At 40.3% G+C, this 18,198-nt stretch overlaps 1 protein-coding gene across 5 annotated transcripts in view; it reads left to right on the forward strand.

The window, feature by feature from the left end:
• The first annotated feature begins 15,103 nt into the window (after positions 1–15,103).
• The window catches only part of egf (epidermal growth factor), a 156,523-nt gene continuing 153,428 nt past the window's right edge, over positions 15,104–18,198 (forward strand). For all 5 annotated transcript variants that reach the window (XR_011962012.1, XM_072581987.1, XM_072582302.1 and 2 more), the window contains exon 1: positions 15,104–15,660. Coding sequence is in view for 4 of the 5 variants with exons in the window: in XM_072581987.1 (XP_072438088.1) it covers positions 15,486–15,660 (175 nt within the window). In the remaining variant the exon portion in view is untranslated. The remainder of the gene's footprint in view (positions 15,661–18,198) is intronic.

Raw genomic sequence — 18,198 nt, forward strand, 5'->3', positions numbered from 1 at the left:
ACATTGTGAGCATCAAGAATGTATGCCAGAAAGATCTACAGACAAGAACTGCCCTTCACAGTGGCATTGTAGGAAAAATTGCCTCAGATATGGCCAACAGGGATAAGTTGATGTCCTGATTTGCTAAAAAGGGACCTGGAGTCCTAAAAGTCCTAAAAGTGGAAAGGATGATAGTGTCCTTTCCTCAGGACCCACAGAGGATTCTGTGGCATCAGATATCAGATCTAAAGTTGCCACATGGGTCAGTGCAATTTCCACAGTTCAGAGGAGCATCTAGCAGTGCAGGAAGCCCCTTTGCCCACACCAAGCAACCAGTTGGTGAGGTTCACTCCTTACCATTTCAACTGAAAATGGAATAATTGTAGCACAGGTGGCAGGGTAGGAAGTTCAAGATGGGTTGTTCCAAACCTACAATTCGTTGGAGTAAGGTAAACAATTACAGCAAAATCCTGCCCCCTCACTATACACTTTGCTCCACCAAGCCCGTGGGTTGGAGGCTGGAAGATTGTAGTCTTTGTTTTAAAACTAATGGGACTTGATTTGGACTATGGGGTTGGGTTGAGTGGGGAGAGGGCATTTTGAGCTTAAAATTATGTAAATTTCTTGCGTTTATCTCAGAATCCCTGTAATGAAGCAGAAAGTCCAAATTATTATGATGTTCAAGACCACATTTACTCTCTAATGAGAGGAGCAATGAGGGAGCAATGCAATACTTGATAATGTTGGGACATGAGTGGTCTCAAAATCTTCTCCCACTAAAGCATGGATTCTCCCCTTGGAGAGGATGAACAGACAAATATTGGGCAGCCCATTGTCTTAGCTCTGTCTGCCCTTCAATAGGATGTTTCCTCCAGGAATGAGACAAAGTGAAGAATTGAGAGAGATGAACACTGCTAGTATAGCTTTTAGAGTTGGAGCAGGTTGGGGAAAGCTGGTGAGATGTCCTGAGTGAATGAATCGGCAGCACAGAGGGTGTTGGAGGGAGTGGGATGGGTGAGAGTGAGTGATACAAGAGTGAGGGTGGTAAACCACTATATTTGATGGAAAATGAATACAGTGGCAGAGTTATAGCGAGAGGTAGCAGAGAGAAGATGGTGACACTTATTGCCGTGGAGAGCAAAAGGTTTATAATCTTCTTCCTGAACTGCTGGGTAGCTCTCTGGGCTATGGAAATTGCATTAACCAACGTGGCAACTTGAGACCTGGTATCTGATGCCATGAAATCCTCTGGCAGTCCTGAGGAAAGGGGACTGTTATCCTTTCCACCAACCCATCTTTCTCGATCTACAGATCCCTGTTGGCAAATTGGGGCATCAACTTGTCCCTGTTGGCCATATCTGAAGCAATTCTTCTCACACTGCCACTGTGAAGGGTAACTCTTGTCGAGCAATGACTGACCTTGTGCACAACTGGATTTTAAATATGGTACCAGCGGCAGAAATCCTGGAACAAACTGTCAGTAGCAAGTATATCTACATGATGCACGTGATAGCACAGGAGCGGCAGCATAGCGGTGAGGTGTGTATGTAATGAAATGTGCAGCAGAGAAAATACCTGACAAACCTCACTAGAGCTGATAAGAGAATGCAATGCCCTGACATTCATATGTAACCAATATTTAGTAAAGATAAAAAGCAACATTCTTCCCAGCTGCCGGTCAAATTCCAGTGGCAGCGCTCTCCATTGCCTTTCAATCTCCTAATGCGTGAAATCCAGCTCATGAAAATAGCAGGTACAGTGAAAAGCATGACGATATTCTCTGGCTTCCTTTGTGCAAATCTAGAGAGCATTGACTGATAATGTTGAATCTAGTAGATACTATGTATCTAGTAGAGTTGTCATGGTCCCATATGGGGACTGCTCTCTCATTAGAGAGAGAGAAAGAGAGAGATAACTGGTAGTGGTTTAACCTGAGGGTCACCATGCATTAGATGAGAGGAGAGGTTGTGAAGGGAGGTCCTTCATGGTAACATCGGCTGGCATGGAATTAAACAAACACTGCAACATCACACTTCCCATGTGTGATAAGCCTGACTGGAAAGAATCTTTATTTATTATTGAGCACCAAAATAGACTACTGCTCTTGATGTACATAGGCTTGTCCCAGTTTGCGACAGTCAGTTCTGCAGATCCATCCATAGGGGACCAGCCATGCCTTGAAGTGTTTAGTTTAGGCCTCTGGGTCTGTATTGATCCAGAGGCTCTCTTAGATCACTTCAGGATGCTTCCCCATGACTTCATATAGATCATCAATACCCATTTTAAAGTTCAGTTACCAATCCAGATGGATTATCAATAACCATTCCTTCCAAAGGTTGGCACCTGGCCCTTGCATGACCATTAAGGTTAGTCGGAGTACCTATTGCCCATGTTGAACTCGGGCAACAGTGGTCCCAGTAACACATAAGGGCCCCCCAGTGCATGTGGCCAATTTAGCTTTAGTGCCTCACTGGCTTAAATGCAAGATGAGGTGACATGGTGGCTCAGTGGCTAGCACTGCTGCCTCAGCACCAAGAATCTAGATTTAATTACAGTCTTGAGTGACTGTCTGTGTAGAGTTTGCATGTTCTCCCCATATCAACATAGGTTTCTTCTGAGCACTCTGTTTTCGGCCAACAGTTTAGATGGATTGGCCATGCTAAATTACCCTGTTGTGTCTAGGGATGTATAGGCTAGGTGGATTAGCCAGGGAAATGCAGGGTTGTGGGGGTAGAGTGTGTGGCTGAGTGTGTGTGGAATGCTCTTCTGAGGGTTAATGCAGACTTGATGGGTTGAATGGCCTTTTTCAGCACTGTATGGATTCTATGAAATGTCGCACCAGACTTTCCTAATGGTTGCTCCCGACAATAAATACAGTGATACCCATGTCTACTTCCATGCCAAGGGTGTGGCTATGCCACATTGGGAAGAGTGACGTAATTTAGTTTTACCAATTCCTCATCCTCAGGCTGATTTATTTGCAATGCCCTTTCTTGAGATGGCTTTGCCCTTTGGCCTGGGCTGCAAATGTTTCGCCTGTTTCGTTAGCCTTGTCTGGGATGAACTCTATGACCACAAATACAGCATGGATGCTCTTGTTCATTGCTGTGTTGTGGAGAAGCTTCTAGATTCTGTAACATTGCAACCTCTGACTCCAATCACCCTTCCCAGGCAACAAGTGGGACCTTGATTATTATCCACTGAGGACTTGCCACAATGCTTTGGGGGTCATCCAAGGTTGAGGCTGGTACCATCTATGAACCACTGAAGCTCCCAAGTCCCTTTCTTCCCTGTTTCTTGGGAAAGGACCAGTTTTTTGGCTTGCTTCAGTCAGTCGCTTCCTTTGTGTCTCAATATTATTAATTTCACAAACTAAATGATCCCTTAACATTGCTCGAAGTGCTGACCTGTAATCACAGTATTCTACCAGTTTCCTCAGTCAAGAATTCAGTAACTGATTTCCCAGGAAATTTATTTGCCATGTTAAACCTGCAATTCTGCAATATAACAGATGGTTTGGAGTCATAGTGTGCCACTACCATTTCTATCAGTCCCTCAAAAGATTTTGAATGCTGGGCTGCTGTTTAGTTAAACACTTTATGATGCTGAAATTCAGACCCCCACAAGTGGTCAGAGAATGATTTTTTGTCAGTGGTCCATTTCTTCCTGTTTGCCTGAAAAAATGTATTGAACTCTTTCAGCATACTGGGGTGAAACCTCTACACCCACATCATGAAATTCCAGTTTCCTAAACAGTGGCATTTTTAACATTTTCCTGTCATAGTCTTACTGGTTTTGTTGAAAGACAAGGCTGTCTGAAATGTTTCTCCATTCACATTGCCAATGTAATAACTCAGGAAGCACACCTGGAAAGGTGATTCCCAAATTAGAGCTACCACTTATGGCAACAATCTGGGACAGACAGTTCTGCAGCGGAATGGGACTATTTGGCGCCACCCTTTTGGTGCCGATCATTTGGTCCTGCCATTTTGACTATAAACTGTTTTGGCACTCATTACTTTGGCGCTGAGCAGTTTTGGCGCCAATATATATAGATAACCATCGTGTGAAAATTTTGGTTTGTCTCTCTTGCTTGGAATGTTTTCAGCCATTTCTGGTATGGGCTCTACAAGAAAATAGAAAGAAAATTGTATTTCAGCTTTCCAATGTGAAGACAGATGGGCTTAAGTAACATCAAGGCAGTAGATGACTATTAACAATTGTTAAATGAGAAAGTGATTACAAAACGAGATTTGAATCTACAGCGGGTCATTACAGCTTTGACCATCAACTCTTGCTAGCTGAGAAAATTACATCGGGTCATTAGTCATCCTCTCTTCTTTAACCAAACAAGACTTTTTTTAAAATTATGAATTGGCGCCAAAACAGCTCAGCGCCAAAGTAATGAGCGCCAAAACAAGTTTAGAGCCAAAATGGTGGAGCCAAATGATCGGCGCCAAATGGGAAGCGCCAAAACATACCCGACCCATTCTGCACTACCTCCACTACCAATGCTCAGCGGTATACCACCAGGTGTACTGTAGAAATTCAACAAACCTCCTAAGAATGCACCTTCCACACTCATGACCACTTCCACCTCAAAGGACAAGAGCAGTAGATGGAAACACCACCATCTGCAAGATTTAGGGTGTAGGTTTGCTCGCTGAGCTGTAGGTTTGATATCCAGACGTTTCATTACCTGGCTAGGTAATATCATCAGGGCTTCACTTGGAGGTCGCCACTGATGATGTTACCTAGCCAGGTAATGAAACGTCTGGATATCAAACCTACAGCTCAGCGAGCAAACCTACACCCTAAACCTCAACCTGAGCTACAAACCTTCACAAACCTTGCATCTGCAAGATTCCCCCCAAACCACTGTTTTGGAAAGGTATTGCTGCTCCTTCAGTGTAATTGAAATAAAACCCTGGAATTCCCTCCCTAACAACATTGTGGGTCTACCTATAGCACATAGACTGAAGCGATTGAAGAAAGCAGCTCACCACCGCCTTAAGATCTACTAGAGTTAGACAATAAATGTTAGCCCAGTCAAAAATGCCTGCATTCCAGGAATGAATAAAAAGTAATAATTATAGTGCATACTTGTAGTAAGTGTAACAATTATTGCTGCTAGCAATGTGATCAAGCTTCTTCGGTATTGTCTGAATTGTACTCATCCAGGCAAGTAGGATGGTTTCCATCACACTCCTGTCTTGTGCCTTGTGGGTGGTGGACAAGCTTTGGACAGTCAGGGGATGAGTTACTCCCTGGAGTATTCTTCACCTCCGACCTGCTCGTATGGATACTATATTCACTATATCTACATGGCTAGTCCAGTCTAGTTTCTGGTCAATGGTAACTCCCAACATGTTGATAGTGGGAGATTCCATGATGGCAATGCCAATGAATGTCAAGGGGTTCGATTGCCTCTTCATAAAAATGATCATTGCCTAAAACATTTGCGTAGAGTGAATGTTATTTGCCACTTTTCGGCCCAAACCTGAATATTGTCCAGATCTGACTGCAGATAGACATAGATTGCTCAGTATCTGAGGTGTCATGAATGGTGCTGAACATTGTGCAATCATTAGTGACAATCTCCACTTCTGACCTTATGATGGAGGGAAGGTCATTGACAAAGCAGTTGAAGATGGTTGGGCCTCGGACACTATTCTGAGGAACTCTTGCAGAGATGTCCTGGAGCTGGGATGAATGACCTCCAATAACTATTAGAATCTTCTTTTCTGATTCCAACAACTATATTTTTTAATATATTGTGGATTACACTCCTGTTTACTCTGCTTATAATTATAGAGATTCTGAAAACAGATAATGGCCTGTTTTAAAAACCAAAAAACATCCACCTATGAATGTAATCATTAAAATCTGTAATCTTGAAAAATGGATATTCACATTACCTTCTTTAAAAATGAAGTGAACAATCCTTCAGACTGCAAACAAATATTATTTATATTTGTTAAAAACAGTTTTGATAACAGATTTATCAGATAAATGAGGTTAGAATGGGTTACTTTATTTATTATTGTGCGACGAGCTGAGTTGAACTTTTGGAGAACCATATGGACATACCAAGTGAATAGCACTTATTCTGTGCTATAACCATTCTATGATTCTATAACAATGATGTGTGAACATGTTGAGATTGTAGATGATTTACTGCAGCATTTTGTATTTGTCATTTAATCAGTAGCATCAGAAGTTAGTCATGTTGCTCACTAGATAAATGCTTATAAATTGCTTGTATCATATTATTGCATAGTTTCTCTCTGAGTAACAGGTCCATATGAATAGAGTCATAGAGTCATAGTGATGTACAGCATGGAAACAGACCCTTTGGTCCAACCCGTCCATTCCAACCAGATATCCCAACCCAATTTAGTCCCACCTGCCAGCACCCAGCCCATATCCCTCCAAACCCTTCCTATTCATATACCTATCCAAATGCCTCCACCACTTCCTCTGGCAGCTCATTCCATACACGTACCACCTTCTGCGTGATAAAGTTGCCCCTTAGGTCTCTTTTATATCTTTCCCCTCTCATCCTAAACCTATACCCTCTAGTTCTGGACTCCCCGACCCCAGGGAAAAGACTTTGCCTATTTATCCTATCCATGCCCCTCATAATTTTGTAAACCTCTATAAGGTCATCCCTCAGCCTCTGACCTATTCAACCTCTCCCTGTAGCTCAGATCCTCCAACCCTGGCAACATCCCTGTAATTCTTTTCTGAACCCTTTCAAGTTTCACAACATCTTTCCGATAGGAAGGAAGAATTGCACGCAAAATTCCAACAGTGACCTAACCAATGTCCTATACAGCCGCAACATGACCTCCCAACTCTTGTACTCAATGCTCTGACCAATAAAGGAAAGCATACCAAAAGCCTTCTTCACTATCCTATCTACCTGCAACTCCACTTTCAGCTATGAACCTGCACTCCTAGGTCTCTTTGTTCAGCAACACTCCCTAGGACCAGTGTATAAGTCCTGCTAAGATTTGCTTTCCCAAAATGCAGCACCTCGCATTTTTCTGAATCAAACTCCATCTGCCACTCCTCAGCCCATTGGCCCATCTGGTCCAGATTCTGTTGTAATCTGAGATAACCCTCTTCACTGTCCACTACACCTCCAATTTTGGTGTCAACTGCAAACTAACTGTACCTCTTATGCTCGCATCCAAATCATTTATGTAAATGACAAAAAGTAGAGGACCCAGCACCGATCCTTGTGGCACCCCACTGGTCACAGGCCTCCAGTCTGAAAAACAACCCTCCACCACCACCCTCTGCCTTCTACCTTTGAGCCAGTTCTGTATCCAAATGGCTAGTTCTCCCTGTATTCCATGAGATCTAACCTTGCTAATCAGTCTCCCATGGGGAACCTTGTCGAACGCCTTACTGAAGTCCATATAGATCACATCTACTGCTCCACCCTCATCAATCTTCTTTGTTACTTCATCAAAAAACTCAATCAAGTTTGTGAGACATGATTTCCCATGCACAAAGCCATGTTGACTTTCCCGAATCAGTCCTTGCCTTTCCAAATACATGTACATCCTGTCCCTCAGGATTCCCTCCAACAACTTGCCCACCACCGAGGTCAGGCTCACTGGTCTATAGTTTCCTGGCTTGTCCTTACCACCCTTCTTAAACAGTGGCACCATGTTTGCCAACCTCCAATCTTCCGGCACCTCACCTGTGACTATCGATGATACAAATATCTCAGCAAGAGGCCCAGCAATCACTTCTCTAGCTTCCCACAGAGTTCTCAAATAGAAAAAAGTTGGACGACAGCTATCTAGTAGTGACTCACATTGGAATAATATTTTATTCACATAGACATAGAGGTATGCAGACACACTCATACTTTTAAACTGAGTTACATAAGTTTGTGTGTATCAGAACAAAGCAAATCCACGTAAGGGATGAAGTATGATAAACAAAAGGACAACTAAATTTTGAGATGGATGATATTTCAAGGGGTGTGCCTGATGTCTCCTTGTTTTGAATGTTGGTTCAAGTTTAAAGTTACGATTATTTTTAATCGGAATTATATTCAGTCACACGTTTCAACTAGTACTCCATCTCAACTGCATCAGGGGTGTTCACAGAGTGGTCTATGAACTGTGAGTTTGTAAAGCTCATAAAACACAAGTAAAAGATTGGTTTATGAAAATATTACTGAAAATTATCAAATAAAAAGGTGGATACAGAGGTAAAACAGAGAAACAAATGATCAAAAGCAAGTGCAGATAAAATATACTTAGAAAGGTAAATCATAATGTCAATACTGTCATTGAAGATGACCTTTTCAAAATCTTAGACATGATATATCACAGAAAGGGGCCATTTGGCTTAAATGTTCATGTGACCTAAAGACACACAAACGACCTTTCCAATCCCACCTTCCTGCATATGGTCCATAGTGCTGAAGCTTACTGTACTTAAGGTACAGATTCAGGAGCTAATTCCAGACACCCCCCACCCTCTGCATAAAGAAGTTTTTCCTCATGTCTCCTCTAATCATTCTGCCACTCACCTTGAATCTGTGCCTCCTGATTTTTGGACTCTCTGGCAATGAGGAACAGGTTCTTCCTGTTCACTCTGTCTGTACCCCTCACAATTTTGCACACCTCAACCATATCATTCCCTCAGCCATCTCTGTTACAAAGAAAGCAACTTCAAGCTCTCCAATTTGTCCTTGCCGTTGCAATTCTCCAGGCCCTGGCGACATTCTACTAAATCTTCTCTGTATTCTCTCCAGAGCATTATGTCCTTCTTGTTCTGTAGTGACCAGAACTGCACATCACACTCCAGCTGTGATCTCATATGTTCATCTTATATGTTCATCATTAAATCCCTGCTTTTGTATTCTGTACATCTTCTAATGGAGGCAAGTATTCCATATGCCTTCTTTACAGCCTTATCTACTTGTAATCTATTTGTGCACTTGCACATCAAGATCTCTCACTTCATCTGCACCTTTCAGTATATTTCCATTCCCTTTGTATTCCCTTTTACTTTTTGACCTTCCTAAATGCATTATCTCACACTTATCAGAGTTGAACTCCATCTGCCACTTGCCTGCTCATTCCACCAACCCATCTATATCATTCTGGAACTTACTGATCCTCAACACTGTCTGTACCCCTCAGAGTTCTACTAAATCTTCTCTGTATTCTCTCCAGAGCATTATGTCCTTCTTGTTCTGTCTGTACCCCTCACTGTATGGCTGATTTTTGTGTAATCCGCGAACTTTCCAATCATGCTGTTCACGTTCATGTTCTGATCATTAATGTATACAACTAACAGCAGGGGTCCTAACACCTAGCCCTGTGGAACACAAATATAATGCATTTTAACAACTTTTCAAATAAACTATCAAGAAGAGAAAGTGAACAGTGATAGGATCAATACATAAGGAGCCCAACAAGGGTGGAAGCACTGCTCGATTTGGTAATAAAAATGAAGCAAAAGATGTACATTTGATAGATCAACTGTGGGAGTAGTGATCATAATATAATAACTGCAGAGATATTGGATGAAAGACAAAAATGGTATAAAGATCAAAGTAATTGACAGGCTACAACGAGAGAATCAGTTTGAAACTATAGAAGTAAAATGGAGAAAATATTGATAAATCATAGAATAGCGATGCGTGATATTTAGCGAAAATCAATAGAGTTAAGGAAAAAAATTAAATTAATTAATGACAGGTAAATTTGGACTAGAAATGCTAACTCTGTTCTTTCTACAGATGCTGCCAGACCTGCTGTGCTTCTCTAGAACTCTCTGTTTTTGTTTCAGATCTCCAGTACCCACTTTTCTTTGTGTTTATTTGGTTGGAATTTAATGATTCCTGCTGAAGACAGCTTTATAGTGGAAAAGGCAATTGAATTGCATAGGAATGGGAGAATCCAAATTCCAACAGCGGAAAATAATGGTGAAATTAAGAGGCTGGCAGGAATGCAGCAAGGCGGTAAAGCCTAAGAATGGTTCAAAGCCAATTACTGACAGGATTGTTGAGCAATCAGTTAAGAGACACTTACATGTTACTGACAGCTATCAAATGCACATTTTGAAATTATGTGCAAAGAACCAGGCTGTCTGATGCCCAGTGAAAACTGTTGAAGCAAAACATTTCTCTAAGTTAGAAAACTGTGCTCTTTGTAAAAGCTTTACACACAGGTTTGGAAGGAATTCACAGAGTGCCAGTCTAAGAGGCATAGAACAGGCTGAAGGGAATACATTGATCTTTTAAATCCAGCATTAGCAGCCAATGCAAGGCAAAAGCAGAATGCAAACTTGTTGGATATCTGAGAGGTGAAAGGGTAGCACTGAGAGAGGCGGCACCATAACCGAGAGGCAAAATAACCTCTCTCTCGATATGTAATTGAACAAGTCCCACGTGTGATTTTGCCAATTTAGCCAATCACTGTGTGACTGCCTTTCCAGCTGCTTCCCTTTTGCTTGGGAATCTCTCCGACACTTGGGTCTAAAGGTAGGACTTGTCTCGGTTACATTTCCTCCATTTTATCTGTCCTTATGTTAGAAGATGAACAATGCATTTTGGAAACAGTAGGCACAAATGTTTACCAAAAGTAACAGAGTTAAAGAAATTGATCTTAGCAAAGAAACAGTATTTGAGAAAGAAATGGGGCTAAAAACAACCAATCTTGCAGACATAATGGATGGTCACAATGATAGTGGATGCACTGGTTTTAATCCACCAGAATTCCTTCTAGAATATTCCTTTTAGTTCAGACAATACTAAGTATAAGTCTGGTTTTAAGAAAGAAGGGAGTGAACAATCAAACATCTACAGTAGGGAAAATCCTGGGATCTATTATTCGGGATGTGATAACAGGACACCTAGAAATTCATAAGTCTGGACAAAGTCAACATCAATTTTTGGAAGGGGAAATTACGCTTGACAAATCTGTTAGAGTTTGTTGAAATTGTAATCAGCACAGTAGATAAGGAGAAAACAGTGGATTTTCAAGACATATTTGATAAGAAACCACATAAAAAGTTGTTTTCATGAGAGTAGGCCTCATAGGCTTGATGAAACATGTCAGCAGAGTTTGAGGATTGGTCTGAAAGCAAGTAGTAAAAATAAGTGCATAGTTTTTAACTTGGCAAGCTGTAACTAGTCGGGTACCAAGGGATCAGAACTTGAGCCTCATAAACTAATCAGTTCATAAGCTAATGTAGGAAAGGGTCGGTTTTAAAAAAAACAAATGTGAAAGGACTTACTGTACTTTTTCAAGCAAGTTTTTGACATTCTTTGTAAGATTCAATCGGTGGGGAAAGAGGTCAGTTGCAGATGAGCTGGCATCAGGACATGCGTATCTTGTGAGATTTAGCCGGCTATAAGTAGCTGACTGGTTTCTTCAGTGGTTTTTTGATGTTAATGACAAAAGGCTGCCTATATGATTGGCTCCTTTGTACAGTTTGTGTGTGTGAGTGAAGCCTTTGGACCTCCGGAAGTTGGTTGATGCATCTTTCTACAGTTTTTAATTCCCAAGGCCTGAAGAGAACCAGATTATTTTCCCTTACAAATTGCTGTATGTTGTTGCTTTTAATGAATAAGTCAGAGGCTTTATAAGTCGTGAACCAATCACTGCGTGATCTGCAAGTAAGTGGCAGGACCTGGAAAAGAGAGTTTGAAGAACAGGAATCCTAGAAAATAAAAGGATCATCTCAGCAAACTCTGCAGATAAGAGCCATTGAAGTGTTTTCACAGTAATTTCCCATCCTCCCTCAACACCATGCTATTTTGCCTATTTGTGTCTGCCTATGTGTATATATGTGGGGACTGGGGGTGGGGGGGTGTGGGGGGAGGGGGGTTGGTGGAAGGGGAGTGCGGGATGCTATTTATAAGGAGAGAAGGAGGAAAGTGCCACTGCAATTATATGTTGTCTTGGTTTGACTGTATTTGAAGTGCTCTATTTGGTTTTGGTCTTCTTAACTGAGGAAAGATACACTTAGAAGGATTGCAATTAACCTTTATAGGATGGAAGCATTGTCCTGTGAGGAGTGATTGAGTGGAGTAGATCTATATTTTCTGGAATTCTAAAAAATGATAGGCAATTCCATTGAAATTAGGAACAAGGTTGACAGTAAAAGTTGTGCTGAAAATGTGTTGCTGGAAAAGTGCAGCAGGTCAGGCAGCATCCAAGGAGCAGGAGAATCAACGTTTTGGGCATGAGCCCTTCTTCAGGAATGAGCCCTTTTTCAGTAAAAGTTGTGAGCCTGTTAACCACATCCGGGGAGCTCAAAATAAGGCATCGATGGCTTAAGACTGAGATGAGGAGAAATCTAAAGATTCAATTGTAGATATCCAAGATAGTGACTAATAGATGTTTAAATAGTTAGGAAATCATGGGAGACTAGCATAGTGCAAGAAGTTGTGGCTGAGGTGGTAAAACAGCCATGGTCTTAGAGCTGGCACCATGTGATAATGCCTAACCCCTGCTCCTATCTGTCATTTTTCTGTGTTCTCATGGATGTGGAAGTTATAAACTTTTTACAGTCTTTGACATGGTGCCACAGGAGTGGCTCATGAGACAGCTCAGGATGTATGGAGTCAGCATCCATGTAGAAAAGAAATGCTTGAAAGATTACTGAATAGCAGTAAGTTTAGGGTATGAGACAGAAGGTTTATTGATCAGGCAGGAAGTGTGGTGCGTTGTCACTCAAAAATTAATACTGGAATGCCCCCTGTTCACCATTGGCAAAGGTGATTCAGAATCTGAAACTGGGTTGGGATATCTGGTCAGCATGGACGGTTTGGGCTGAAGGGTCTGCTTCCATGCTATACATCTCTATGACTCTATGACTCTACATGGAGGAGAATTTTGAACTGAAACATCTTTAAAATTCAATTGGATCACACTTGGAATATAATGTATCATTCTGCTCTCTGTTATAATACTAGAGGAGGCAAAAGAATATTTAGAAGGTAGGCTAAAATTGAGTTGACGAAAAGGAGGAGTTTATTCCTGGAAAGAGTAAACTTAAAGGAACCATAATCAAACCCTTTCTGCAGTGAGCCTGTGAAATTTATCATCATATGGAATATTTGAAGCAAATGGCATTGATACATTTAAGAGGACTCTTAATTCACACATTTTTAAAACTTCATTCATGGAATGAGGGCGTCACTGGTTAGCGCCAGCATTTATTGCCCATCCCTAATTGCCCAGAGGGCTGTTAAGCATCAACTGCATTGTTGTGGGTCTGGAGTCACATATAGGCTAGACCAGGTAAGATAGTTTCCTTCCCAAAAGGTAATAGTGAACCAGACAGTCTTTTTCTGACAATCGATTCATGGTCATCAATAGACTCTTAATTCCAGATTGTCTATTTAATTCACATTCCACCATTTGCCATGATGGGATTCAAACCCAGGTTCCCAGAACATTACGTGGGCCTCTGGGTTAACAGAGCAGTGATAATATCACACGGATATGAGGGAGAAAGGAATGTGTAAGGGGCAGGAAGGGAAGTGCAATTAGAGTGGGTTGGCATGGGCTTGGTTGAAGGCCTGTTTTCTGTGCTAAGTTCCACATACCTCTGCTGTAACTTAATGGTATCTCATTGGTGCTTTGCATCAGTTGAATGCTGTTATTACATTACCAGTCTCAGTCTTAAATTGATCTCATGGTTTAATTTTGAATATGCGACATATCTATGTCAAAGTTTAAAGAACCAAGGATCCTCAATCTGGAAGCAGCTTTTGGTAGTTAATCTTCACATGGACAGTGAGAATTGGAAGGATGTTTGACCGTTGGGTGTATCACATTTCCATCTTATTTTGTCCTCTTTTAACATCCATATCTGTAACACATCAAATTAGTTCAGTCATAATCAGCAAAAATAACTTTGCCTGATTTCTTTACACCACTAGCCTCAGGACAACAAGTTAGACTATACTCCTCCAAACCACTGAGGCTTAGGTCACCTAATTGAGTTCAGAACAAAGTAATCATGATTTGGAGATGCCGGTGTTGGACTGGGGTGTACAAAGTTAAAAATCACACAACACCAGGTTGTGACAATCACCTGATGAAGGAGTGTCTCTCCGAAAGCTAGTATGCTTCCAATTAAACCTGTTGGACTATAACCTGATGCTGTGTGATTTTTAACTTAGAACAAAGTAAAGTTGCTTCTGGTCTGTACAGTTCACATGTAATATGGGGTTCAAACCTTGAAAGATATTATACACTGGAAGTATGATGTATTCACATACCTTAAAAAATACTTTAAGTAAGTTGGTTATCAGATTACAAACCTTTACTGTGATGCTTGCCTATAAATCTGGCACTCAACTATGTAATACCCCATAAACATGATCAGCCTTTCCACGATGAGAACTATGAATATGCCATTTGCTCAGTCTGCACACAGTCAGAAAATTGATCCTGTGGAGTATCAGTGGCTTAATTCTGCTTTAGTAATTACAATACTTGAAGAGTTAACTGAAAATAATAGCTGTCCCATTGGATGCAATGTCAATCTAACAATTAGCTATTGTGAGTTTACAGTGTTTAAATGGGTTTTGTGTGGGAGGGGATGAGGAATTATTTACTAAAGCTCAACATTTATTGCAGCTTTCTATTAGGTTAATGATTTGATCAGAAAAGTCGACAAAAAATGTTTAAAAATCTTGGAGCAACCTATCAAGAATCATGCTTACTAATAAAATCTATTTAACAGGGTCATGTAAACAGTATGTCGAGTGTAATATAAAATATTATTTGACTTCAATCAGCTTACAAAACTTGACTTTTTTAAATAATGCATAAGCAGCAATAGTGAACTATAATTGACTCTGCCACTGTTTAGAAAAGTTGATATTTACTGTAGGTTTTGAGTGTGACAACCAAAGTATGAATACTTATATTCAACGTGCAAACTACAAACTTGTACAGACAGAGAAAATATGAGTTATGGGTCTCTGCTCTTTGGCTGACTTCTGCTTGGTATTAGTTTGCCCACATCTACATTTGAATGGAGTCTAACTCAACTGTTTAAAAAAAACAGAAAGGGGTGGGGTGAACTGAAATCTCGTGCTGCTACAGGCAGTTAGTGGAGGAGGGGAGCCTTTAGAAATGTATGCAAACAAGCACTTTGGTGAAAGTAGTACACCTCATTTAGCAAAAAAAAAGTACTGAAAAGAGCCCAGAAGCCAACACTGCATTATTGTACTTTGAGTTACTTTAATCCGTAGGTTTAATACTTGCAGGGAAATTTGTAGTGATCAAATGATCCAGATTTTTTAAACATGTCAAATGTATCACAAGGGTGTCAGGCATTTCATACTTTACTTCCAGAAAGCTACAAAACCCTGAAAGGCATTCCGAGGGAGCTGCGTTTTGTAAAAGTATAGAAGTTGATAATATGAAAAAGAGGAATTGTGAAAAAACGCTACAGACCATTTAGTCTATTTCTGGAATCTTCCCATACACTTTTGCCCGGAAGAAATGCTTAGAAAACCACTGAATTATCGTTGCAGTTATCCAGACACTATGGAGATTATGCCACAGTTACCACCTTTGATAGTACTCTTCAGTGTTGTTTTGACAAATCTTTCTGCCTCTGTGGAGTGGAGATATTTTGACGGTTACCGCCGAGCTGATGATAACCTCACATGTGTTGGTAAGTACTCTTTTAAAATTAGACATCTTAGAGCATAAATGGTAAGTCATGATTTAACATCTTATTTATCTTAAAGTTATTTTCACTATGATATGTTTGTATTTATAATTTATTATTGTTTAAATCATAAATAATGTTAGAATTTTAAAAAATTGAACATGTTGCAAGTTGAGATTCAAAGAGACATTAAATTGAACTCTTTGTCCACCAAAGAAATTGCTTAGACAATACATTATGAATTAGTTCAAATTTTCAATATTTCAAAAGCTTTCTAAAACCTTTTTTTAAGTCTTTGTTCTGCAAATTTAAAAGGAACTTTTTTGTGGAAATATGTCTTCTGTTAACGATTAATTTATGATTAATGATTAATTTATAATGAATTAATGATTAAATAGATTTAGCTTGATTACTAAGTGAACAGTCACCCCATAAAACATCCTCTGTCACCATCTCGAAAAAGGACAGGAAAGTTTTCCCTGTTGGCGTCCACGCTAGCATTTATCCAATTTAATAATCATACATTTAGTGTTCACATCCTTCAATGATCTTGTTCTGCCTGTCTCTATAATTCACTCCAACCTTGCAATCCTCCAAGATGTCTGGTTCCCCAATTCTAGTCTCTTCTACACAGCTACCAATGCTGGGATTAGATTAGGTTCCCTACAGTATGGAAAGGATGATTTCCTTTCACCCTACCGTTGATGGCTCCTGTTAATGTCTGGCCACCAATATCAAGAATTTCCTCCCTAAAGTTCTTTGCCACAGGAAAGGAACTTCAATCCATAATCTTCTTGGAGGTAAGCATGCTACCATTGAGCTAAGGTGTAGTTAACGTTATGAACCTTGACATCTCATACCATACCTACATGAAAATCCTGTCTTTAGGGTGAAGCTCTATGCCCTGTTAAGGTGATACCTTCTTTTTTCCATGCCCATATCAAAAGTTGTATCTATAACTGTGTGATCCATATGAAGACTGCATCTGAACTGATCCAGTAAAAATCTCAGTGTTAGTTTAGATGGACCTAATAACTTAAATATTTAATGCCTTGATAAATATTACAGATAGTAGAGGGGCTATTCCTCTTCCAGAAACATTTTGCCAATCAACCTAAAGTATTTCATGTAACTATCTTTATAAACAGTCTGTCATTAAATCTTGGCTGATATGCCAGAGTATAGCTTTTAGGATTTGTAAATGCACATTTGAATGCGACATCCCAGTGAGTCATTCACTCAAGAATATGTTTATCTCATCTAAGCCAGCGCTTTGCGAACTTTTGTAGAAGACTGCTACACTGAAGAGGTGTCAAACTGCTCTACCGCATGAATAGAAAGATCTCCTGGAATTCTCCCAGCATTCTGGACAACATACATCCCTTAACTAACATCACTAAAGCAGCTTATCTCATTCTTATTTCATTGTCTTTTCTTGAACCTTGCTATCTGCAGATTGGCTCTCACATATCCTGCATGAGAAAGTTGACCACACATCTGAAAGAACTTCATTGATTGCAGAGTGCTTTGGGGCGTCCTTAGGTCATGTCCGGGGTTGTATAAATGCATGTCTTTCTGCAACATCCTGTGAAAATGAATTGCAATCATGGACCAATTATACAATATAAATTGACAAATAGAAATTCTTGATCTTCCAGGAATACTGCAGCTCTTCTGATAATGCAGAAATGGGAATATTGCTTTGAAAATTCACTCTGATAGAATTGTACAGAACTGAAACAGCTCGTGCAAAATTGTTCGATGCACAATCCACTCCATCTCAATCTTTCATTCCCATATAAATAAGTGATGCTTTAATGGAGTATAAGTTGCAAATTGGCATTTTGACCAGTAAATTGCAAGTAACACAAATCCAGCTATTTGGTATAACTTAAAACATGCTCATTTTAAATAGTTGAGCTCCTTAGGCTTAACAGGAGCAATTTCTTCAATTTCTTGTATAAACTATATTTTATTCCATAATGTGTAAGCATGAAAGGTGAATGAAAGTTACCAGGTCATTTTCTTCATGGTTAAAAGTCACACAACATCAGGTTATAGTCCAACAGGTTTATTTGGAAGCACTGCTCCTTCATCAGGTGGTTGTGGAGTGTAAGATCATAATACACACGTCTCCAAATCATTTTCTTCATGATAATTCTTTTCAATGGTTGGATGATAACCTGGTGTTGTGTGATTTGTAACTTTTCAATGGTAAAAGGCACTTTCAACCTTAAATTATTAAATAGATTAGATTAGATTACTTACAGCGTGGAAACAGGCCCTTCGGCCCAACAAGTCCATACCGCCCCGCCGAAGCGCAACCCACCCATACCCCTACATTTACCCCTTACCTAACACTACGGGCAATTTAGCATGGCCAATTCACCTGACCTGCACATCTTTGGACTGTGGGAGGAAACCGGAGCACCCGGAGGAAACCCACGCAGACACTGGGAGAATGTGCAAACTCCACACAGTCAGTCGCCTGAGGCGGGAATTGAACCCAGGTCTCTGGTGCTGTGAGGCAGCAGTGCTAAC

This window comes from Chiloscyllium punctatum, chromosome 1, assembly GCF_047496795.1.
Source record: "Chiloscyllium punctatum isolate Juve2018m chromosome 1, sChiPun1.3, whole genome shotgun sequence".
Lineage (NCBI taxonomy): Eukaryota > Metazoa > Chordata > Chondrichthyes > Orectolobiformes > Hemiscylliidae > Chiloscyllium > Chiloscyllium punctatum.